General features: G+C 34.5%; 1 protein-coding gene across 4 annotated transcripts in view; it reads right to left on the reverse strand.

Moving 5' to 3' along the window:
* Positions 1-25,543, reverse strand: part of ADAMTS20 (ADAM metallopeptidase with thrombospondin type 1 motif 20) — a 90,471-nt gene that overhangs the window by 16,850 nt on the left and 48,078 nt on the right. For 2 of the 4 annotated variants that reach the window (XM_032688937.1, XM_032688934.1), the window contains 14 exons: positions 24,792-24,909; positions 21,024-21,119; positions 19,650-19,816; positions 19,412-19,541; positions 18,211-18,337; positions 17,312-17,522; positions 16,641-16,805; positions 15,758-15,922; positions 13,981-14,103; positions 12,559-12,666; positions 11,381-11,545; positions 10,863-11,141; positions 10,369-10,530; positions 8,708-8,884 (listed from right to left, as the gene is read on the reverse strand). In XM_032688937.1, the coding sequence (XP_032544828.1) occupies positions 8,708-8,884; positions 10,369-10,530; positions 10,863-11,141; positions 11,381-11,545; positions 12,559-12,666; positions 13,981-14,103; positions 15,758-15,922; positions 16,641-16,805; positions 17,312-17,522; positions 18,211-18,337; positions 19,412-19,541; positions 19,650-19,816; positions 21,024-21,119; positions 24,792-24,909 (2,193 nt within the window). The remainder of the gene's footprint in view (positions 1-8,707; positions 8,885-10,368; positions 10,531-10,862; positions 11,142-11,380; positions 11,546-12,558; positions 12,667-13,980; positions 14,104-15,757; positions 15,923-16,640; positions 16,806-17,311; positions 17,523-18,210; positions 18,338-19,411; positions 19,542-19,649; positions 19,817-21,023; positions 21,120-24,791; positions 24,910-25,543) is intronic. The other 2 variants (XM_032688935.1, XM_032688936.1) reach the window with 2 other exon arrangements.

Consider the following 25,543-nt stretch of genomic DNA (forward strand, 5'->3'; position numbering starts at 1 on the left):
CACCTGCCTGTCTATGGGAAGTGGTGAATGAATTCCTTGTTTTGTTTTGCTTGTTGATGCAGCTTTTGCTTTACCTACGAAAATTACTTTTTCTTAACCCATGAGTTTTCTCAGTTTTACCCTTTCAATTCTCTTCCCCATCCCATCAGGGGGAGGGAGAGAATGACTGTGAGGGGTTCAACTGCCTACTAGAGTGCAGCTACAACAGTAGAAATGAAAAAGTATAAAATATATTCCAAATGTTTAAAGGTATTTTCTTCCTCTCTGTCTTTTTTGATCATAACTTCTGTGACTGGACATGAAGATCAGTTTAAAACCTACAGGATTAAACATGGTAGTTGCTTGAGTTGTCTGACAAACTGCATTTTGATGATCCCTAGTTGTCCCAAAAGTCTGTTTAGACTCTTGTAAAACTATTCTAGTAGTACACTGGGATCACTACTACACAAGACACTAATAAAACACCGTAAGCAAAAGAAACATGGGGTTTTTCTCCCTGTTTCTAATAAATGGGTAAATTTCCGGACACACTTTCCAAATAGAGAACAACAGGTGTATCTGTGTTCATCCAGCAGTTGTGTTCACAGACCCGCACGAAAACCCAAAGTGAATCCATTTGTTGCTTCCAAAAACTGGACACAGTTTAACAAACTGTATCACAGGGAGGTTAGACTCCTGCCTCCTGTGAAGCTGGGGAAAACTGAACAAATGCACAGGAATGACACAATCTGCACTCACTGAAAAGTAATTTTGGCCCCTTGAGAGGAACATTTTGTTCATAGGTCTTCACAATGCAAGTTGGACCACATTATTAACATGATGGAGGATCTCTGCTATGGAAGTTACATTTGCACAAAGGGGTCGGACAGTAAAAAAGCATTAGTTTATAATATTTTCACAATTTAAAATTTCGTTTTATTATCTTTAGAGATAGGGTCTTTTCAATTAACCAGTTACAAAAGTAACTAGACATAATGCAGTCTCACAACAGTAGACAAATTAGTTTCATCCAAGTTTGCAAAAACCTAAATATGAGCAGAAGAAATCCTGGATGCCAGCAAGTGCAACCCCTGATTTATCATTTTTATTCATTTTAGCAACAGCAAAACAGTAGCTCAGAAATTAAAAGACTGACAAATACATGATCTCTTGTGTGTTTTTCTGCTCCATAAAAAGTATCACTTCAAATCACTTCACTTTTTTCATTTTATTAAAATCTAAGATTTTGTATTTGAACTTTAAAAAACTGAAAAGTCAAAGCAATATATACTGGAACAATATAGCATTGTCAGAATTTTTTCAAACTTTTTTAGAAGTATACAAAATATAACTCTTTCTATGTCACTGAACTAAATATCACCTAAAGAATTATGCTCTCCCCCCAAATTTATATTAAATATTAATTTGGCATGAAAATATATTTTAGATGAGAAATGAAACATTTTACCTACCTTCATGTGTTGAAATCCAGTTTGCTTTTAACCTAAGTCACTCTTCTGTACATTTTCAATTACTAACAATCAAGGTTTCCAACATGACGTTTCATGTGCATAAATATGAGCACGCATGAAAGCTTCCAAATGACTGATTCAGCAGGAAATCTAAGTGCCCAATCCTGCTCTCACTGAAGTGAAAGGGCCAGGTAGATACATGCTAAAACATATACTGATATGAATATCAGGCTATTTTAGTGGAGTCACCAGTCTCCCACACTTACTGGTTTTCAAAGAAAGGACTAGGAACTCCTGCAACACAGAACTAGGGAACACATTGTTCATTTTCCAACCCACACCAGGTAATAAAAATATTTGTGTACTGACCCTCATAAATGCTTGGAAATGCTTAAACTTTCATATGTTTAACAACTTCTAAATGTGGGTCTCAAAAACACTTTGAACCAACATTGTTACCCTCTACTTGTCCTCTTTCTAAAAGCATGGTCTGAAAGTTCTGCAAACCTCTTCCTGCAAAAGTGTTTTGGGAATGTAAAAACCCATGTTATGTCTTTGAGATTAAGAACTGAGCATTATGTTATGATCCTCAGTTTTCTATGTTTTTGTCACAGACTAAGTGGGAGCAGGACTGGGCTGTAAAACTGAAGCTCCAGCAAAACTGAAGCTCCAGCAAAAAAAGAAACAGCTAGGATCTTTAAGCTTTGTCATCAAAGATCATGTGCCAATGACCTATTTCAGTAACAGTGTTTTTTTTCTGTTTAAGAGCTCTCCCCATGAAAATAATGTCACTAAAATATCATATGTAGTTAATTTCAACACAAAGGTTACTCGAGTAAAAAAACCCTCACTTTCAGCAAAGTGGTTAGTTCCTGTCCCACCCTTTTATTTATTTTTTAAAGACTTTAAACATTAACATTCCTTAATAAAGGGCACAATAAATATAAACACAAAGCCACACAACATGCACGAAAAAGAAGGGTTAAAATGTAACTGTATTTCACAGACACAAGTCACAGTCATTAAATTAAATTATCACACATACATTATAAATTATTTATTATTTCAAGCTATACAGGTAACATAGCACCAAAAAGGAGAAATTTCCTTTAAACTTGATTAACATTACACAAATATTTGCTTTTGAATTTTTGGAAACAAGTATTTTCTTTGATTTTTATCAGAATGACCCTAAATGAAATTCATTATCCCAAGTCTGTTTTATGACATTATTTGGGCAGTGACGTATGTCATCAGTTATCTCTGAAAAGGCCTCCCACTATCAATTTCCAAAGTTTTAAAAAATGAATAGCAGATGCTAACATTAAGATTTCAGGCCATGGGATATTAATTTAATGTACTGTATTGGCAGTGAGGTATTTTGAAGTTTGACATTAGGCAGCAGCAGAAGTAGAGGTAAAGACTGAAGCTGGTTTTGAAAACCAAGTTCACTGATTCTGAATTCCCTTTTAATATAAAAGATTATTTTTAAAGACATAAATACTTTTTACACATTAGAAAAAGTGAATGAAGGCACTTATCATACATAGAAAGATTTTTTGCATTACAATAAAAACAAATAAATATTTTACTTATGCAAATCTGGGCTGTTTCTGCTCCTGCAGAAGTCAATGGGATGCCTGGCAGTAACAACACTGGAAGGATACTGGGACTATTTAAAAAAAAATAGATTCATATTCATTAAAAGTAATAATAGATTTCTTCCACTACTGCAAAGACAGAATTACATCAAAATTATTTGGGAGCAAGTAAGTAGAAAATTGAAGAACTAGAAAAGCAGCCACTTTAAACAATATTACATTATGTGTCGGAAGGGCAGTAAGTAATAGCAGTAACACTTAAAGATAACTTTGAAGATGATCCACTCTTTTTATGCCTATTTTCTCTGAATCACAGGTAATAATTATTAATTACATACAAATCCTAAGAGTGAGAAAAAGATTTAAAAGAATTTAAATCTATATTTTATGAACATTTCAGACAAACAAAATAGAACTATCTTTTGTAAAGAGCTATGTATTCTTTCTAAAGGAATGAGAAAGGATGAAAAGCAAACATAAATTTCAAGTTAAAATAATTCAGGTTAAAATGTTTATGATAAAATTTAGGTAGCTATCCACACTCATATAAGAATTAATGCCCAAAGGAAATATAAAGTTTTCAAGGTAACATGAACTGCTACTAGCAACTGCCTAAGCAGAAACCTTGCTGTTTCACTACCTGGACCTTCAGGGGTTTTTGTAAGCACTGAAAAACCACAGGGGGCCAAAAATAAAGTCAAGCTCCTAAATATATTAAAATTCTTGTCATGCAAAAATGTGAACAAACTTTCCTCACTATGTGAAGCCTGAAAGTATTGTCTTCCCATATATGAATAGTTTATTCTATTCCCCCAGTGTAATATCTGCCCACATTCCCTACGATTTTTAGAAAAATATATAAAAATTGAAGGTACACAGCACAACAAAAGTAGATATATATCATATCAGGAATTTTGAGAAAGTTACACTGTTTTCTATTGTGCAGGCAACAAACTAGGTGGCATAGAAAAAGAGACTAGTAAGGAAGATATGACCATTTAACCAAGAGATAAATACCAAAACCCTAAAGAAAACTAAGATAAAAAGGTGATGCTTCACTTAGTAGTCAAATACAATCCTTGACGTGAAGGCACCATAAAAAACCTCCATTAGGAAATGCATACTAGATGTGTAGAAGAGTTATCACTTGCTGAACAGCAGAAGGAAGAGTAAAACAAAACGTATGTTCACATTACACATTTTGCCCAGGTACCAGGCAAGGGCTTTGGCACAAGAAATCTCCTAACTTGCGAAAAATTATATCAAATTATTTCCCAGCCAAGTACTACTAAAAATAATATTTTATTCTCTAGCATGCTATACTCAGAATCTTTTCAAGACTGTAACTATATGTGCACTATGTATCTGCAGATTTGTTGTGCCTAAACATAACCATTGATCCAACCAACATTTGATTTGATTGTATTCCCACATAACTTTTTGTCAGGTTACAGACAATTGTTTGGCTAAGAATACTAAAGCATGTGGATATGGGAAATACTGCTCAATGGAAAAAAAGCTTAGTATTGAAAGTAATAAAGCATTATTCTTGAAGTAAATTAAGATAGATTATTCTACAACTCTTCTAGCACAAAATTGTTAAATCTACTAATTATGGTTGAGTTTAAAAACCTTATGGTGTCTTTGCAAATTTGTAATACTCTCTAATACTCTCTCTTTTCATGCTTTAAGTAAAGTACAACTGGTTATCATTAAGTTCAGAAAACCAGAACTACTCTGACGAAAATTAATACAATAAACCAGAAGTCTTACTGCATGGACTAAACACAGAAATCCAACAATGCACTCTGGAAAGAAGGGATACAATAAAAATCTATACTAGAACAAAGTATTCTTAGCCAGCTGTCAGAATGCTATGCAGTTTTTCTTGACATTAGATAATGTGACATGTGTTTTCCATACTTTTTAGCTTGTACTTTCTTCATTCTTTCATGAAGGTTTGGAACACTGCCTCAATCTCTTCACCAACGAAACTAGAGTGGCGGTGGTGCAACTACATTAAAATAAGCAGCTATATTTACCTCATAAATACATTACATATATGTGTATATCAAAATATATACATCTGTATTGTCATTTCTATATACCAAAAAAGAGTTGGTGTACTTAAGCACATAACAATTTGGCAGTGAAATTGAAATCAAATGTTTCAAATTTTGAAACACTTGAATTTAGGAATGCTTGTATAATATTTATCAAGCTCAATTACATTAAAAATTGACACCAATATTCTTTAAAAAAAAGGCAAAGTCCTTCAAGATGAATGGACTAGGTGCAAATCCACTCCATTTCCTCTGAATTTTGGTAAAAAGGAAATCAAGAAAACAAAAGAGGAAAACTAATGAACATGATTCAGTTCTTACTAAAGAAAATTCACTCAGAAACTTGAACAAAAACTAAGGGGGCAGAAGACATAAGCCACATTCTAAAAAGATCATTGTCAGAGTCTCTCAATGACCTTCAGACCAAATGAATTTAACTTACAGGCATAAGGATGTGTTTCCTAACCTTCCTCCCTGTAAAACTTCAGAGAGTCTTTCTGATTTCAATATCATTCTATGAAAATACTGGACTGAATTAAAGATTCACAGATTACCAAAAAAATCAAAGTTTCTGCACATGGATGGTATTTCTGATAAAGCTTCCTGGACTGGTATGATCCTTCAGAATTTGAGATTTACTTGCCTCCCATCCATTTGGACAACTGCAGAAATCAGCAAGAGAGGAGCACAGAGCCTTTAAGCTTGTGATGATCAGCTCCAGTAGCCACAGACAGACATTACAAAGTGTAACAGCCCATAGCTGCTAAACTGCAGAAAGCATCAACCGAAACTCTGGCTTCAAATCAGAAACAGAGCCTTCCTTGCAACTGTCCTATTCTGCATTTACAAGATATGTTTTATTTTAATTACACTGTGTAAAATTAATCAACAACTGAAAGAAATACACTTGGCTAAAAGTCTTCTATTCTCAAATATATAACAATAGCTGTTGGAAGAAGTTAGATTCATAGAATCACTAAGGTTGGAAGACTTCCAAGATCATCTAGTCCAACCTCTGATCAATCACCACCTTGTCAACTAGACCTTGGCACTAAGTGCCATATTCAGTCGTTTCTTGCTAGAATTTTTGGCTAGAAAGAAGCTAGAATGCCCCAATATCAAAGAAAGCACAAAAGACTTTGACAACGGCTAAACCAAAACAATCCTTCTGCATGGTGGATCAGGTTCTTGACTCAGGGTTCTGAATTAGTCTTAGATAATTTGACCTTTTCTGAATCTATTTCTGCTGGTATCTAAAATACAACAGGAAATTATTTTGCTATGAAAAAGTTGGAATAATCCATGAGTGAAGCTTTTAGTTCAGACATGGTTTAGACAAAGCTACATCAGAATAAGGAAAAGTTTTAAACAATTTTGATACACATTTCTGAACTGGCTGGGCCAGAGAAGAGCCCATATTCAAGCATGTCAAGGAGTTGTTCCAGGTAAAGCAATTAGTCAGAAATTCCCTTCTTTCTACTCACTTTCTCCATGTATTATCTTCGCCATGCATGTCAGAAGGAAAAGGTGGCAGAATCTATCGCACAAAATTAAGCTACGAGTGGGAATTCATGCATCTCAGTTTCTGCTTAAGTTTTAACATTGGAATCTCACTAGTAGACACAAAAGTGCACTGCATCGCTGTTCTGACACATAAATATTACTCGATACTTTTATGAAAAATATAAGCAGTGTTTTATCTGGTTCTTGCTGTCTTTATAGAGAAGGGAGTAAGCATAGATATGGCAGGTTTGAGGACTTCTGTCTCCAGTCATTAATGGTTTCCTATATTAGAGCATTTATTATGTCAAAAATGCATAAGATAGTCAGGGCCAAACTAACATATCTCTAGTCAATCATGGCTAAAAAAAGTTGTTTGTGCTAGGCTACAACAGTGTTCCTGTGTCTAAAGCTTTTATTGCTCCTTTATAATAGTCATCCTCAATGAATATATTTTGCTCTGTTTAAACAGCAACAAAAAATAACTAAAGATTGTGTGTTGGCAGCATTCAGACTATCTAAATTACTAAAATGTGACAGCATATTCAATATGTGAGCCTGCTTTTATTTCCTGAACCTGCTATGTTTGTTTCTGCACAACACCATGTGATAGTGTAATCAAATTAAATCTTTTACAGACTAACCACAATGCCACAAACTCTCTCTGATAAATAGAATCAACTCTAAACTTAGTTTTTAAAGGATTAAAATGGCTTTTCATATCAGTTGAGATATAAACCAACATGAAAATCTTTATAAAACTAAGCAATATGTAACGTTTACAATATAAGAGCTTACAGGTAACATTAATGCAGGACAAACTGCATCACTGAAGGAATGAACAGGCTGTGAATAATTCTTGCTCTAAAAGGAAAATAAACATTGAGTTCAAAGGCAACTGTGTGCTGAACCCTGCTTATCTTTTCAGCACTTGAAGTACACACATTTATTAAGCATTAGCAAATCACCATTAATTATTTGGCTAATGGCTAAATAAGATACTCTAGTGCCTGCTAAACACAACCCAAAACTCTGTTTTGCATAGTGGAAGAAAGAGATAACTGTGGTAAACCATTAATTCAAAGTTTCATTTTACAGTCTATTTGCAATAAATTAGATTATATAAACACTAGTAAATTATTATATTTGAAATTGGACAATACTTTTAAAATGTTCCCATATTAATTCATAGAACTAAATTACATATTTATCTTAATAGAAAAACCACACAACTGTTATCCCAGCCCATCTCCCAGGGATGTTAATGACAAGTTTTTTGCTGATTTTGATGGAACCAGAACTGGATCCAACCTCCTTTGATTGCCATTATTCTCCTTAGAATTTAGCACAATAATCAATATTGTTATCAAATTCACAGCTTGGGAAATATAATGTATTCTATATTGCAGAGCTTGCTACGATTACTTCAGTATGTTAATAATATGCTAGTGGCAATTTTAAAGATTAATGGTGATTACAGTAGGCATTTTTACACATTAATAGACAGTGACATATAGACAATAACATATTATAGTTACATATATAATTATACATAGATAGCTTTAATTAGTCCCTATTTTAAAACTACTAATATAAACTTTTATACACAAATGTACAGGTAATATGGACTAAAATGTTTGATGACAGAGTGTAATATACATGTGTGTAAGTTATTTTATACTTAAATATGCTGTAAGAAAAGTTACACACTAAAAAGTTTGGGATTTTTTTACAAATATAAACATGTAGATAATACTAGAGCATAAATTACAGCATATCCTTTTATATCTAAACACAGATCAAATCACAACCCTTCAAAATAAAACAACTATGATGATTTCTGGTAATTTTCAAAATATTCCCTATAATCTTTTAGAGCATGATACTGTTCCCACTGAAGGAAATGACTGCTTCTCATTTAATTCAATGACTGCAGGAACAATTTCTTAATAAAAATACATAGCCTATATTCCACATGCATTATTATTTCACTGTTATCAAACCAAATAATAATAGAACATTTAAAAGACAAGAGGAAATAGAGTGACACAAAGAAGTAGAAAGCAAAAAATATTAGTGAATGCTATCGTACCGATTTCCACGGTCCCCGATGCCATGAAACATCACCAGGGCAAGAATGCACATTACATTGTGCCATATTAGGTGGCTTGTCTAGAATTTCACAGTTTTGATCACCCAACATTTGGCCAGTAGGAAGCTGACAAATCACCAGTCTTGTTTTTATTCCATCTCCACAAGTCTGAGTACACTGAAATACAGAATTTTATATGCAATAATTTTCTTAAGAGAGTCATCACATACCATTAAACCAAAAGATACAGCAATAATCAGTACATGTTATTATTTACTATGTTTATTTCCATATTCCCCTGACATCCTGTTCATGAATAAGGACTTAAAAGTCTAATCTCATGTAATGAAAAAAAATTCTCTCACCAAAATATTTACCAAACTACACTTTTATGATTTATCAAGTGATTTTCTGCAGAAAGTCTCAGTTAGCAAGACTCTACTCTGTCAGGGAGAAGTAAACATTTGTGAGAATAAATGTGCATGTATCTCTTTCTTTACTAAGAGGAAAATATGGAAATTTGTCTTAAAACTAGTTTTCACCGCCAGACACTGGGCAGAGAACTTAGAAAAGACTCAGACACTGGGCATACTTTTACGTAGTTTAATTTATAGTGACTAAGTGTAAAATACTTACAGGATGTGTTTTCAGGGTTTCAGTTTGCCTGTAATTTGCAATACCAGACAAAAATACTAATTCTCATTCCTAATGAGATAATAAAACCAACCTATAATAGTTTATAGCATTTTACTGTATTCCAAAGGATTCTAAATTAGACAAAAACTGCATCTGCAGTAACTGTATCCCAAGTGTGTATGGCTATAGACAGAAAAAAAATGACACTCAGACTGACCTTGAAAACTGAATGGCTAAATCTGGACAAAACGAGGGCAAAAAAAGTAAAATAAAGAAGTTACTCAACCAATTTTTCCTCTTTTTTTCAACTCAACACATTGATTTATCATGAATAAGAAAAGTGGGCAGCAATCATATGAGGTTAGATTAGAATAAATGCAAAACTAATCAGTTTTAACTCTTTCAGTAGTGTTTGAGCAAGAATGCGTGGTCGAGATATGACTTCACATGGCATGGAGAAACTGTTCTTTGTCCAACAACATAAAATGCTTAATCAAAACATTCTAACCCAGGTACACCTTTTAGATGCCTGATCCTATCTTCATACTTCTAATTTGTGACTACAACCCAGTAGCTACTACTACTTGCAGTTACTCTAGTCAGTACCTATGAAATTAGATGTAATAAAATTTCTCTACAGCTTCTTGTGCTCATTTTTTTCTTAGACTAGCTATTGCACTGAGGTTTTTCTGCATACAATTCATCTTTTTGTAACAGAATATAATTTTCTATGTCTCAAGATTCAAGATGCTACTGCAACACTATTCTTAGCCTTACACAATACTTTCTTCTTTTGTTTACACCACTCATATTTCCACTACAGTTCTAGATTTATTACAAACTTTATATTACACTATACATATATTACATTTATATTTACAAAGTTTAGATAAACAGGTTGAAACTCATTCTTTTTAAATAAGTAAAAAAAAGCTGTTCCGTTCCACACACAGTCAAACAATTATGTTGCTATTTCTAACTTATGTGGTAAACAATGTTTCCCTTTGAAAGTGAAATGCTCTTACTTCTCCCCAGCTCCCAAAGTTCCACCGTGGGCAGGGTCCAGAATCACAGTGTCTCGACTCTGGAGGTTTTGTTGCCTCATCACAATAACTACCACTTCTTCCTTCCTTATCTTGACATACTACAACTCGACGGTGAAATCCACCTGCACAAGTACTAGAGCACTACCAAAACATGTAAACATATGTATCGCCATTCCATGATCAGAAAAATGTAAAATATATTGGTTAAAACAACTTGGTTTTAAATGTTAACTTTCAAAACTGAAATTTGCAAATAAAAATGACTATTATGTAGAAGTATTTTAAATTTGAAATCACTGAAATCTCACATTTAGAATTTAATATATTCTGAATAACAATAACAACTACAATAATAATAATTTTTAAAATTAACTTGCTTCTCTTTCAACCAGATCTGTACTGCAACAACATTTCTAGAAATGTTAACACACATGTGAGAGAACAGATTAATATATTCTAAAAAAATTTCTTACTGCTCCCCAGGGTCCAGTTCTCCACTGATATTCTCCCACAGAGGGACGGTTCCACTGGTTTAAATTCTCTTGTGGATGGTAACCTATTTCTGGAAAATGGCTTAGAGGGTCATGCACTTTCGGCGTATGATGATAAACCCGTGGACATGGTTGCATGTTACATTCCTGTTCCTTAGATGGTCGGCCTTCAGGATCACAGTAATTCTCGTTGATTTGTTGATTATAGTTGACACAGACAACTTGTCTTGTTGCTATTCCACTATCACACGTAACTGTGCACTGACCAAAAAATTAACAGAGTGTTTGAAACAGGAAATTGATAATTAATAACAGAGACATTTATATTTATTTTCAACAAGAAGAAACATATAGTTTATTTTTTTCAAGGGATAATTAATTATTTGCAATATAATCAATTTCAACCACACTTGCACAAAATATGAACTCCCAGAGTTCTAAACAGAGGCTTTGGCCAATAATCTAAATAGACACCAAAAAATTTTACCATTAATACTTACAGGGGACCAATTTCCAGCTTGCCACTCTCCACATGGGCTAAAGCAGCTTGCAATTTCAGCTGGTCGTGGTAAATGAGCACAGAAAGATTCATCTGCTATTTCTCCATCAGCATCTCTACAACTCACATAGCGAGCACGATCACCCTTCCCACAGGTTGCAGAGCACTGTCAGAGAACAGTCCAAGCTCATCACACTTTAGGAGAACAAACCAAGATCATGCAAACATCTAAAATACTAACATAGCTTAGCATCAGCTTGGCTTCAGAATTAAATCAGATCTCCTTTTCACAATAATAATGCATCCAGAAAGGAAAGTGAAATACTGTTGGATGGTATGGGACTTAAAAATCCTGTTGGCTTGGAACTGAATTGCACGGCCTTAATTCTCATGAAGCAATTCAGCGTATATAAACAGGTAGCATTTAAACAATAACATGGAATAATTACACAGTTGCAAAGGTAATTTTTTTATTTATTAACAATAGAAACATCAGTAACTTCCAGAACATTTTAGTTATTACAAAGTGATGCAATATTTACATCAACTATTAAAATAAAAACTGATATTCACAATCCACTTGCTATTATAGTTTGTATTAGCATATTCCATTGAGCCCCTTCTGATGCCTTTATGTCTGAGGAGTTCAAGGTGGATTTAGAGAAGAGTTGCTGAGCAGCTTCAGTCCATGCACTCTTTACTGCTATTTAGTTAAAATACTTGTGCAAAGATATAAGATATAATTAACAGACACACACACATTTTTATAGATAATTTTAAAATTTCACATTGCTATTAAGAAAATATTACTATTCACATAAGAGTTTTAAATGATATTTTAAAATCAAAGATGTTCTCCATAGTCAGAGACTGATCAATTACTTTTAAAAACACTTCCTATCACACTCTCAATCATATGAAAACTATTTTGCTCAGTCCCATCTCCTAGAATCCTGATTTTTTCCTCTCTTTTTCCCTGATTAGATTTGAAGCACATGTTTTGCTGGGAGTGTCTATCTCCTCTTAAAAAAAACGTCCTTCTCTTAAAAATATTAGAATTCCTTTTTAATTTATCCCAAGTAGATTTAAGTCTGAAAAATATATTAATGAGAGCTTTATGGAAAGATAGGTCAATGATTGGAGGACTGGCCTGCAAGATGTGACTGCTACATTACGTACTGGTGTCCATGATCCGTATCTCCATTGGGTCACTTTCCTCCCAGGAACTAGAGGAAGTGATGTAGTCCATAATTTTGTATTTTCTGGACAAGAGGGCAATTCACATTCCTGTGGGGGTGAGGAAAAAAAAACCTTTCAAAATATACATTTTGGAAGAGCCAAATGTAAAGCAAAAGGCTCTGCAGACATAGATCCTACCATTACAATAAGTCAGTGTTAATTAATAAGAAAATACCATCTGCTAACTTCTCCCTGGAGTTATTCAGAGATTGTTTTGTTTTGTTTCAAATCAAGAATCAAAGAATATTTATTTGAAGTTAAAACTGCATTAGTAATAACTAATAATATCGGCACTTGGAGAAAGTTTGGGCAACTTGCTGGAGACAAGGGACATAGACGTTACAGTGTCCTACTTCCTAGCCACAGGCAGTACAGAAGTCAGCAAAGACAGTGGCTGTGCTGTCCTGTCCTTTATACCTTCGCCTATTGAGAACACAAATTTGCCCAGTTTCAGTCAGTAGCCAGGTCCCACAACTGAAAATACAAAGCGTACTCAAACTCAGTGTTTTCACATGTAAGTGGAAATAAATTTATACCAATTAACTGGTTTTTATATTCAGAAATCTTATTCAAGAAGCCATGTACCAGATGGCTGGTAACTTGTGACTGGTTTACTCTGGACCATAGAATGCTTTTCTTGCCATCTTCTCCTTGAGACAAGAGGCAGAATACGTGCTTCACAAGATACATGGTTTCCAGTTTAGCTGGACTTCCACGAGATGTATCAATGTGGTGGCCACATCAACATATTAATTAATACCACCTAAGACATCAGTTGCTTTCAGGTAAAGATAAACCCACTGACTGTATTGAAACCATTTCTTCTGAAAAATGACAGATTTAAATTAAGCAAAGTGATGAAATAAATAAACCAAGGTAAGAAAAGATAAGGAACCATATTGAATTGTAATCCATTTCTACAAAGTTTTTAATTAGTATTATTCCAGCTACTGAATCTTTCTTCAAGTAACCATGTTGTTCTTTTAAGAACTATATACAAGTAGAATTTCAGGGAATACCAAGCCAGTTAGGTAGTATTATGTCTGAAGCATGATGGAAAGTAGTGCCCATTCTACAGGTTGGAGCTTTCCCAAATAATCACAGGCCTTTGGATGCCTTCAAATCATATACCCTCACCCTTCCATCATATACCAAATTTTAAAACCTTCAACGTCCAAATTACTCTTCTTTTGCTTGATTCCTGATGCTGAATTTGACATTTGTGAGAAAAAGCAGACAGTTTCAACAATTTCTTTCCTCATTTTAGAACTTATTTCCACCAAATTCCCTCAAAGAGTCAGTAGACAACACTTGTATTTAGATGCTTTTAACTAAGAAGTAGAGAGGTATTTTTTAACTTACTTGGTTATCTCTAGGACGAGTAGCAGCATTGCACTCCCTGTCATCACTCAAAATAACACGGTAAGTCCCAGTAACACATTTGACTGCACGCATCTGGTATCCGCGTCCACATGTTACAGAACACTGTTAAAGTCAATAATTTCACACACTTGAAATAGCACCATTTATAACCAAATTTCACTTTTACTAAATTTCCTATTTTAAAACTCTTTCCAGACTGAATAGGAATGACTACTGAGATGGTGTTAACTTTCTTTGTGGCAGATCATAAGGTACTTAAACAGTGTCCATAACACACCAGTGTTTTGGCTATTGCTGAACAGTTCTTGTGCAGGATAAAAGCTTTCTCTCTTTCACCTCTTCTATCCCCTGCAGTGAGTAGGCTGGAGGTGGGCAGGAAACTGGGAAGAACACTGCCAGAACAGCTGACTTGACCTGATCAAAGGGACAATCCATGCTACATAATGTCATGCTCAGCAATAAAATCTGGTGTAGAGAAAGTGGAGGTGGAGGAAAGCGAGAGTAAGGAGTGGCTTCCAAATGAATCACTAGCTGCAGCTGTTAATGTCTCTCCATTATAGAGTTTGACAAGAGCACACTTAAGGCAACTAAAATGTTAGATGGCTGAAAAGAACTTGACATAAATCCTATCCTAAAAATGTTGTAGTTCAAGCACAAATACTTGCAAAAACTTGGCTGTGAATGGCTACTACCAGATGGTACAGTAGAAAAACTGCAATGAAAAGCTCTGCTCCAGTGACATGGATTGGTAAATTGCTTGTACAGGCTATTCCAGCATGCTATTTTTAATTCAGAAGAATTCTAACATGGGACTGAATTAATTTTTTATGTAATTTTTTAATTTAGTTTGTAGGAATGGAAAGCCATCGCCTTGTGATCAAAAGGTTATACAAAAGGAATTCAACATTCAACAGGGTGGTTGTCTCTAAGGTAAAAATAGTAAAAAAATAAAACAAATTCTAGTGAAAAATGTATTTAATTTCCAAAGGTATAATTATTCTGTATTTTACTAACAGATACGTAAAAAAATAAATATCAGCTGCTCTTCAGTTACGAATTCTCACTAACATACGAGAAATACTGAATAATCCAACACTTCTGTTGGTTTGAATAAAGTGATCTATAAAAGCTACATCAAATTGAGTACCTTATTTTAACTAATTCTCATTTGGGGACAAAAGGTTCTTTCGCAAATTAATTCACTTTGTTCTAGAATTTTGAAGTCACTGTGGTATACATTAGATGAGCATCATTACACACAGGAACATATATTTCAACAGCATTTTCACATAAAGAGATAGCAGATCTTTTATCACTGAAGGTAAAAACAAAACATAACAACAAAATACTGTCGTTTTGCCTACTATTATTAGCATATACACTTCTATGATCTTAATTGTAGCTATCACTTGAATATGCCCACTCCCCTATAAACATTTGGTCTTTTACCTGTTTTATTCACCTGAACAGTTTGCTATCCACATTTTCATTATTCTGGTGATGTAATGCATTGATGTGCAAAAGCATCTTTGATATTAAGGCTCAGGATCAATGACTATTTTAGGCATTTAACTTACAAGTGGGCGTTCCTAAATTACAAGTTAGACAGCCAATAGGATCCTGCAAACAAACATGTTAATCAATTCAACTGAAATAACTGCTTAAAGATTCAACTAAAATGTTTAAAAGGTATTGTTTTGTGATCACTCATAGTCTGAACTATAAAACAAGAAGCTAGGAATCCTTATGTACTCACTGATCCCCAAGGCCCTACTTGCCAAGATGCACATTCATGAAGTTCACACGGCATCACTGTTTCTGGTCTGTCATTTGGATTACAGTAGTCATCTCTCATTTGTTCATCGTGAAGTTGGCACCAGACTTGACGATGCTTTATTCCTTTGCCACATGTCACAGGACACTGTAACATTATTAGAATCAGCAGTTTGTAAAGACGTGAATCTACATTAATGGCTTCAATTTCTTCTAGTAATTTGTCAGATTTTAAAGATCACATACATTACAAAAATATTCCATGAACGTAAGTAGTCAAAAAAACCCTAGTTCTTTTATGAACTCTCCATTTCCTGTAAGCAGTAACTCAAGTGCTAATACAAAGGAATCACTATTACAATTCTAAAGATACAAAATATGAGAACTATGTACAGATCATTTATTTCTATTAGAATAAGGAATACTTGTTTAAAATATGAGTACATATAACACAGCTTTCACTGGAAAAATGTTTAAACTAACCATGATTCTTTTATATCATATAATCTGTAATAAAATGAATATAATTTTGTTCTTCAGTTGGCTGTATAGTTCTCATTGCTTCATAAAAAGGGAAGGTATGCATAATATTACTGTAAATAGATTTACTTTAAGTAGTTTCACTACCTCCTATTAATGTAACAAAATCTCGGAGAAAAAATGAATTCTAGGAGTGTTTTACAGAAGTTCTCATGCAATTTTTTTCTCATACATCTGGGATGTATATCAGCTAAATCATAAGACTTCAGAATTTTTACTGCTGTGTGCCCCAAAATAGAATAAAAACCCCTAAACACTTAATGAAGCTTATTTTAATATTGATGACCATGACCAAATGTGCCTTAAGTTTTCCATGGTTTCATTACCTCACTCCAGTCAGTAACTGACCAGCTTGGACATAAGAATTCATTGCAACTCTGTGTTACAACTTTTGGAATTTCCTGGCATTCCCTGTCAGGAAGATGACGACCCAAGTTATTCATACAAAAAGCTTCTCTGGTTCTGACACCTCTTGCACAGCTCCTGGAACACTGCAGTGTATAGAAAATATTTCAAAACAGGAAACAGAACACAATAAAACCAGGTAAAAAGACATTAATGATTGTGCTAGACAAATGTGTCCTGCCTATAATGCACAGACTGATAATATGTCCATTTGAGACAAATTCAGCACTTTGTTTAATAGTTCCAAGATACAACTCTTGAATGAAGAATAAAATTGAATTTGTACTTACTTTTTTTTTCCTCAAAAATACTCTCAGAACTAAATTATTAAGACTGTAAATAAAACACACATCTTTAACTACCAGATCTCTGCTAACTTCCAAAACCAAGCTGCAAACAAGCTACAGTTTCTTACAAAAGTATGAGAAAGTTGCTGAAATATAAAGGTTGGTGTTAGCTGTTTCAATAAATCTGTATTCATCAAACATTATTTTCTTTTTAGTTAAACTAAAAAAATAAAAAAGAAATAAAAATTTGGTATGAATGCTAATCAGAACTATAATGGTACACTTATAAAGTTTGTAATTTGTACCTCTGACCATTCTGTGTAGTGCCATTTTGTTAACATACAGTCACCATGGCAGGGCTCTCTGGCTGGTGGTCTCTGCTGATCAGCACAGTATCTATCATCCACTGGAGCACTAAGTCCTTTTGAACTAGAGTACTTCATGCAGCGGATCTCAACAGACCGATAACCTGGACCACACCTTGATGTGCAGTCACTTTTGCCAACGTTGTGCCACCTACAAGGACAAACTGTTGTAGAAAGCTAACCATGTTTTAAAAAATACGAACATGGCAAATAAAGCACTCAGAGAATGAAACAAGGATTATAATGTAAATATAGATGTACATTTTAGGGAACAGATAGAACTGTAAAGTCTCTCTCATGACTGGAATTTTCAAAGCAATATAAAAGGATTTGACTCACGGGCTTAAAACAACTTTTTAAACTTAAAGGATCTTTTGGCTCAATCTCCTAGGTGACTCTGAAAAATGTAAGCTATAATTCTAACTCTTCATCCTCTGAATACTTCAGCATGGGCTTTCTTGGAGTGCAAAAACACAAGTCTGTTTCAAATTAGTTCCAGTTGTGGGTACAATTCTGATGGAAAATGTTTTCCACACAGCAATACAAGTTTTTGTGCCAGAATATATAGAATTGATTCACAATCCTGACAAAAGACTTTGTACTTTACCAATAAAAATTAGAAAAATACCCTAGCTCTACTTAGATTCAGAAGTGTAAATATAATGTACCCATTATGCCAACAGATTTGAGGAGAAGCAGGAGAGATGGGAAGGATAAGGGAGGTAGAGAGGGATGGAGGGACAGAGGATAAAGCAATCTGAATTACTTTGTTTCAATCTCAATCAAAAAAAAAACATATAAGACCATAATAGCTCAATCAGTTAGGAACCTCTGTTTACCTTAATTCACACTCTGTATTACACTCCTCAAAGACACTTGGTACAGTGGGTATAAGTTCACATCTTTGATCAGACACTACTACACGATCACTTTTACGTATACATGTCATTCTCCTTCTTCGAATACCTTGAAAAAGTACCAAAAAAAGGAAATAAGGGGCTAAAATAAGAGTGCCTTATGGATTCCACTCATCATTTAGGAATTTAACTGAGATACCCCATTAACACTAATCACCATATACAGCAGATTCTGCCCAAATATGCTGACTACATTCCAGGTGGAGAACAACCTTGTCCCAGTGATCTTTGCCACCTCCCAGCTGTCCTACAGGATATCAACTTCCAGAGAACTACAAAAGTGCAACAGTCCATTCACTCATGAGGCTAAGTATTCCAAATGTATCATGTCTGTCCTTTGCTAATTAACATATTGTTTTTCAAAACACCATGTCAACTAAGAGGTTGTGATCCTTTCCTTTAATGAAGCAGAAAATTTGATCACAGGGTACCTAAAAGATACCCTGAGTACTGGGAGAAGTGGTACAGTTGACAGTTGACAGATGCGCTGCTTCTCTAGCACATGATCATGTCTACAGCCAGACTCAAAACCAGAAGAAACTCATCATCACGTAACTTCAGGTTTTTCTAGCACCCACTAATATGAGTATCTGTCAAAAAGCTCTGTACATACACTTTTATATACTCATTTCATAAATATTGTGCCTTTATTTTTACACTAGAATGGCCTATAGAATAAGAGTTTAAAATAGTAAAATATATTTTTAAAGAGCTTCATCCCATGTAGCAGATAACAAAAAAAGACAAATAAATGTATAAGAAAAATACTAGACAAGTCAGTGACCATCTGGAAATAGGATAATAGAAGCCTAACGCATATTAGTAGATATACAATACCACTTTCTAAGGATGCATTAGACTTGATTCAACTTTTGTTTTAACAAACCACTCCTATGTCTACAAAGGTAGGTTTGAGTATAGAATTGCATTGCATAAGTACTGAAAATAGTAAAAACAAAAATCAGAAGCTATTCTGTCCTTAAGGGCTCTGTGCACTTAAAGTTTACTGAGAGTAATAAATTTCTTCCTTACAAATAGAGGTGAAAAATCAGAGTACTTAGGACTAGTCTCGTCCTAGATGCCATCAGGTCTTTGGTTCCGGTGAAAAAATAATTCACAGTACCTTGGCACATCCTGCTGCAGTCTTGCCAGGGTCCGTAAGGATCCCACGTAAATAAATCACTTCTGTCTTCTATCGGGATATTGAATGAATAACGCACATCGGGGTTGTGTAAATTCCCTACACACAAAACCTTGATGAGATAAAATGATAGCTGTTTTTCAGTGAATATGAACATAAAACTATGAACATAATGTTCATGTAGGAAATTTTCAAACTTATGAATAAAGTAAACGTGCACCTGTAAGGTTAGCTCTTCTTCAACTCTATCAGTGCTGTTAATTCGTTCTATCGTATTGTTTGACCCACTGTACTCAAAAATGGCTCCTTGTATATTGACTTCTTTTTTTGACATGCTTACAACAAAATTTCCGTTCAAGATAAAATTTCCATGAATATCAGATAAAGCTATAAGTGAAATAAAATATTGGAAATAAAGTATCTATTTAATTAAAAGGTTCTATCAATAAAAACTCATATTCTCATCAACACTTAGCTTTATTTTAGCCCATGTATAAAGTTGTATCAAATAGTTTCTAATGAGTGAATTCAATCCTAATCATCAGTAACTTTCACCTGAGCAGTTGTCATGGATTTTCTCTGCATTATACTAATATAATAATATTTGTTCTGCTGAAGGGCTGACTGCAGTCATGACTTCTAAATTTGGTTAGGTTCTGCTATGTAGAAGGAAACAATAATTATCTGTATTTCTGCCCTATTCTACAGCCCACATCATTGTATTTGCTAGAGCTACTTCTAGTGAAGTGGCTTTCAAAAGTAAACTTGAAAGTAAAAATAAATTATTAAGCATTTATAATAGTCATTTAATACAATGACCAATCTACAATAATGAAGATAAATGACAAGTTAAACTTTTTAAAATCAGGTAGAATTTGTAGTACAGGCATGCTATTCAGGTGATACTACATTTGAAATGGTAGCTAATATCGGGGGTAGGGTTGTTTTTGTGTCCTGCGAGCTGCATGTGGGCAACAGTTGACAAGGAAAACATTTTGAGAACTCTGAAGTTTGTTGACTAGGATGAAAACCGAAGAAGAGACAGAAAGTAAATATGCATCAATATTTTTTCAGGCACTTCAGACACAACGTAACTACTGTGAAATAGAACAACCAAGATTTTTGGTACAATGTGCTTGTGAATTCTCTGTTACCTGCACACATGCAAATATATCAACGACCTTTATACTCAGACATATTAGAAAAAGAGAAATATGAGATAACTGGTAAGTTTCCTGATGGTCAGACTGCTGACCATCCAAGATTTAAAACAACAAATACCTGCATTATTCTCGAGTTCACTTTAATGAACACTGTGACAAGAAAGTAAAAATTTGACAAAATGATGCCACATGCTATAATTCCTCTTATCTGACAAATAACGCACTCCTTTAAGAATCAGAAACCTAACAATATCTCACTCATTTTTACGGAAACTAATATCTACTGAGAGACTCAGGTAAATAAATATACAAAGTAATTAGGTATTTCATCTAAAATCTTTATCAGACTTCTGATAATACACGTGTCTAGGACAGATCCCTGGTACGAGCACAAAACCTATCCACCAACGTTGTACACAGGAGGCTTTTACCAAGGTAGTTGTCGTCTTCTGGTTTCCCTGAGTAGCTGTACTGTCGAATATCAATGTTTGTTGCTCCTTTGGGAATATTTACTACAACATTGTAACCTGCAATGTAATTATTCACAAATTAATTATATAGAAAAATAGTCAAATACTAGTAAATATGAACAAAGATTTAACCAGTTTTATCCACAAAACCCTACAGTGCACCAGAGACAACCAATGCTGAACGCCCTCATGTTCTAGGAAGTGTTAGGTTCTGTGTTCAGAAAAGTAAATTCAACTTTTTACCACTAACATGGGTTCAACCTACTCAGAAAAATCCCTAGAGAGCAGCACTCCTCTAGAAAGCAGCCAAGTATATCAAGTGAGACTCAGGAAACACTGTGACTCCTCAAAATTTAACCACAAAACTTTTATAGAAATCTGAATAAGTCACTTAACATGAAATATCTCAATTCCCTGTTTATACAGTTGAGGTAGCTTTTCTCTCACAAGAATATTTCATGACAGCACTTTAAAGAATGAGTCTTAAATAATAAGAATATAATAAAATAATAATAAAAAGAATGAGTCTAAAATATTGCAGTGTTGCAGGCCATATGCACAGGTAGATGTTTCAGCCTTGACTGAAGGTTGACTGCACTACCTTGAAAATACAAATGCTTCACAAATGAGCCATCATTTCTCGTAATATCTCCAATTACTACTATGGTAGCCTTGTCATGAGGTAACAAAATAAGGTGCATCAAGATCTATTTCTTAAAACAGTCAGTCTGAACATAAACATAGGTTAAAAAATCCAAACCTGTTTCTCACAGATGTTAATCACAAATTCTAAAGGATTCTTATGGCTGAGAAAAACTGAGGAAGGCAAACATTGGAAACAAATAATAAACACAAACATGCAATCTGAAGTATTAATATAAGTTTTGATAACTTTTCCATCTATTTCACTGTGTTTAACAATCTTGCTGGGATTTAACTTTAGTTGACTCACCTCTGTGGATAAAAATTTAATTGACAATATTCTTTTCATTTTGTATTGGGTTTGGTTGGGATAGAGTCAATTTTCTTCACAGTAGCTGGTATGGGGTTATGTTTTGGACTTGTGTTGGAAAATGTTGATAATTCAGGGATGTTCTTGTTATTGCTGTGCAGAGCTTACACAGAGTCAAGGTCTCTTCTTCCTCTCATACCGCCCCACCAGTGAGGAGACTGGGGATGCACAAGAACTGGGAAGGGACGCAGCCAGGACAGCTGTGTCCTGGACAACTGACCACAGGAATATTTCAGACCACAGTGTGTCATGCTCAGCATATAAAGCTGGGGAAAGAAGGAAAGGGGGATGGTCGGAGTAATGGCATTTGTTTTCCCAAGTCTCTGTTATCTGTGATGGAGTCCTGCTTTCCTGGGGCTGAAAATCTGCCTGCCCTTGGGAAGCAGTGAATGAATTCCTTGCTCTACTTCAAGGCTTTGTGGCTTTTGCTTTCCCTATTAAACTAAACTGTCTTTGTCTGAATCCATGAGTTTGCTCACTTTTACTCTTCTGATTCTCTCCCCCATCCCACTGGGAGGCAGTGAATGAGTGGCTGTGTGGTTCCAGCTGGGGTTAAACCATGACAAATCTCATAACTCACTAACTTTCCAGTGCTTTTAACCTATTAGAACTATGCTATGCATTTAAATGATTTCTAATTACAGGTCTATCACATTTACCAGCTGGGGGCAGCACTGCAATTGCAAATTGACACGACAAGCTCTGGATAAATACAGCTTGGTCAATCTTCCAGCATACTAGGACAAAAAACCAAAACACACTCAAAAAAGCCCCTCATCTCATATATTTAAGACCTTGTGACAATAGAATGAAAGAAGACAAAATATGGGGGGAAATTATAAACAAAACTGCACAGCACATTGTCAAGGATACACAAAGAGAACAGATCACGTACTAGGGCACTGAGAATGACCATTGTCCAGGAAATCCTCAGATACTCTAATGCGATGCAATAATAATAGCCAACATAATAATAATGTGTACATAATTAGATTACCATTTCCTAAAATAGCAGCCAAGTAAATTAGTGTTTTGATGTAATGAATTTTTGATGATCGCTTCACTACTGTTTAAACAGTTACTGACAACATTATAACTGCATGAATACAAGCACATACCACAGGCTGCTATTGCCAATTCCAAATTCTGCCTTACAAGTAAAATGACTTATTTCAGTACGAAATGGAACCAAATGAAGTTATAAGAAAAAGATCAAGTGCACAGACTTTGGCATACTTATTTTGTTATCCTAATTAAGAAGGTTTTGGAACAGAATATTTCCTCAGACAATGTCTTCAGTCATCAGCCTAGGGATGTCTTACACCTGCCATGGACATTGGAGTTTTAATGGTCAGCTAACTACAACCTCTTGTTTACATTGCTGTACTCCTAGTTGAGCACATCTAAATGATAATTCCGAATGTTTAGCATACTGTCTAGTAGTACAACTCAGTATCATCTTTTATATGCTATAATTCCAAGAACTTGAACATAATTTAAACATTCAACTAAGTATAAAGCCAAATAGTAAATCAAGGTTTTCCTCATCCCAAAACATGGGGCTTTTTTTTCCCCTCCAACTTCAATTTGAAGCAAATAAGTCTGTGACGATGGAAAGTTGATGAACAGCAAGAGAGTGACAGTCACAACCATATTTGCATAAATGGTAGTTTCACATAATGGTCACTTGAATTGTAACAAATGTATTTGTGACAAAATTTGTGTACTACCTATAAGCAGCTTCTCAGGACAGACACAAGGAAAAATACACGTATTTGTATGGGAAAGGTACCTGTATCCCACCTTCAGGATTTTTGGTAATTTTCAATTGGTGTAAGCCCTCTGCCAGGGAAGAGAAAATCCAACAGGACACTTGGCATACTTTTCTCTTCACCAGCAACTCCTTTGTCCTATGAAGATCCTATTTGGCAGCTCTCCAGGTATCATTTTCACTTCACCTGTGGTCTCTTCCAACCAGTGAAGTGGCATGAAGGAGCCTTTAGGCTAATACTAACCTGGAGACTTCTCTCCTTATGTTCTGTGCTCTAACTACTTAATTGCACTGCTACACATGTACAATAGTCTCTCCATACTTCCCAAAACAGCCTACATATAGAAGAATTATCAGCAGCTCTGTTAGAGAAACTAAATCAAATAAATAGGAAATATCAGGGTTATTCAGAAGATTCTCATTCAGTACCTGCCAATGAAGAGGAAAGAACATAAATATTGCTATCCCTGTTCTCTGGAAAGATAAGGCTTACATTTCACAGGTTATCTTCTTCACTATAGGAGAAAAGGAACCTCATCAGCTGCTCACAACAGACTTCTTGCTACTTCTTTACACAACCAAAAGCAGACATTGGAATACATCCTTCAGCTGCATAGTTTCAGACAAGAGAATGCAAAGTACAAAGCAGGAAGCATTCTTCCTTTTAAAATACTTTTATTCTCAGCATATCTTTTACTCATGTCTTTTGCTTTGACCTTAGGGCAGACTGACTTTTCTTGCCACTTGAATGGGTTACTATGTCACAATGCTTGCCTCTGCATCCTTAAGAGGGAACGTGACTGAAAATCAGAAATATTTTTTGTTGATAGAAGTCCTAAAGAACATACACTGATATCCTACTTCCCTAAATGTAAAGCATAATATTGAAGCCATACTGAAATGTGCATTAAGATTAAAAAAAAAAACAAAACCAAAACAAACATACCATAACGAGCACTGTTGAAAGTACCTGCAAGTGTCTTACACGAAGAATTATCACCACCACAGATTCCACATTTGTCTATCCTTGCCTTGGAATTCAAAATGTGATCACAGCCTGCTTGCTACAAAAAATAAAAATAATAAAAAAGCTCTGTGTCAGTCAGCCCAATGGAAAACAGTGAAAACAAACAATTTAAGCTTCCCACTACCCCAAAATATTCTTGTTCATTGTATATATCTAATGTTCTTTGAAATTCATTAAAAGCCTTTTACGTTTTTGGGTGCTGAGATGTAAGGGCAAAACACAGTGGTGCTGTTGTATTAAGAATGTACAATCCAAATAGAAGACTTAATATGTAAAGAACTGTATAAGAATACATAACAGTACATAAAGATTTTGCATAAAAAAATCAACATAGTGTATAAATTTTAAGTTATATTTACATTAAAAGTCTTGAAATCCTAAAAGCAGTATGTGGGTGTACATGGTCATCAATTCTTTTAAAGTCTGTCATTACTGCAAAATAAGCAAAGGAATATGCGTAGACTATGCTGGTTAAACTAACACAAGCACAATTTTTGTTTACGTATCTTTACTTAAACTTCCCTTTTTATTGAACTATGATAAAAAGAACAGTTCTCTGACATTTCCTCTTTCCTCTTGATTCAACACTATAAAAAAAGCTACATATTCTCCTCATCCTGAATTTACTGTTTCACTGCAATCAGCAGAACAACCTGGGCTTGACAAAAAAG

The sequence above is a fragment of the Chiroxiphia lanceolata genome, chromosome 5, assembly GCF_009829145.1.
Source record: "Chiroxiphia lanceolata isolate bChiLan1 chromosome 5, bChiLan1.pri, whole genome shotgun sequence".
Lineage (NCBI taxonomy): Eukaryota > Metazoa > Chordata > Aves > Passeriformes > Pipridae > Chiroxiphia > Chiroxiphia lanceolata.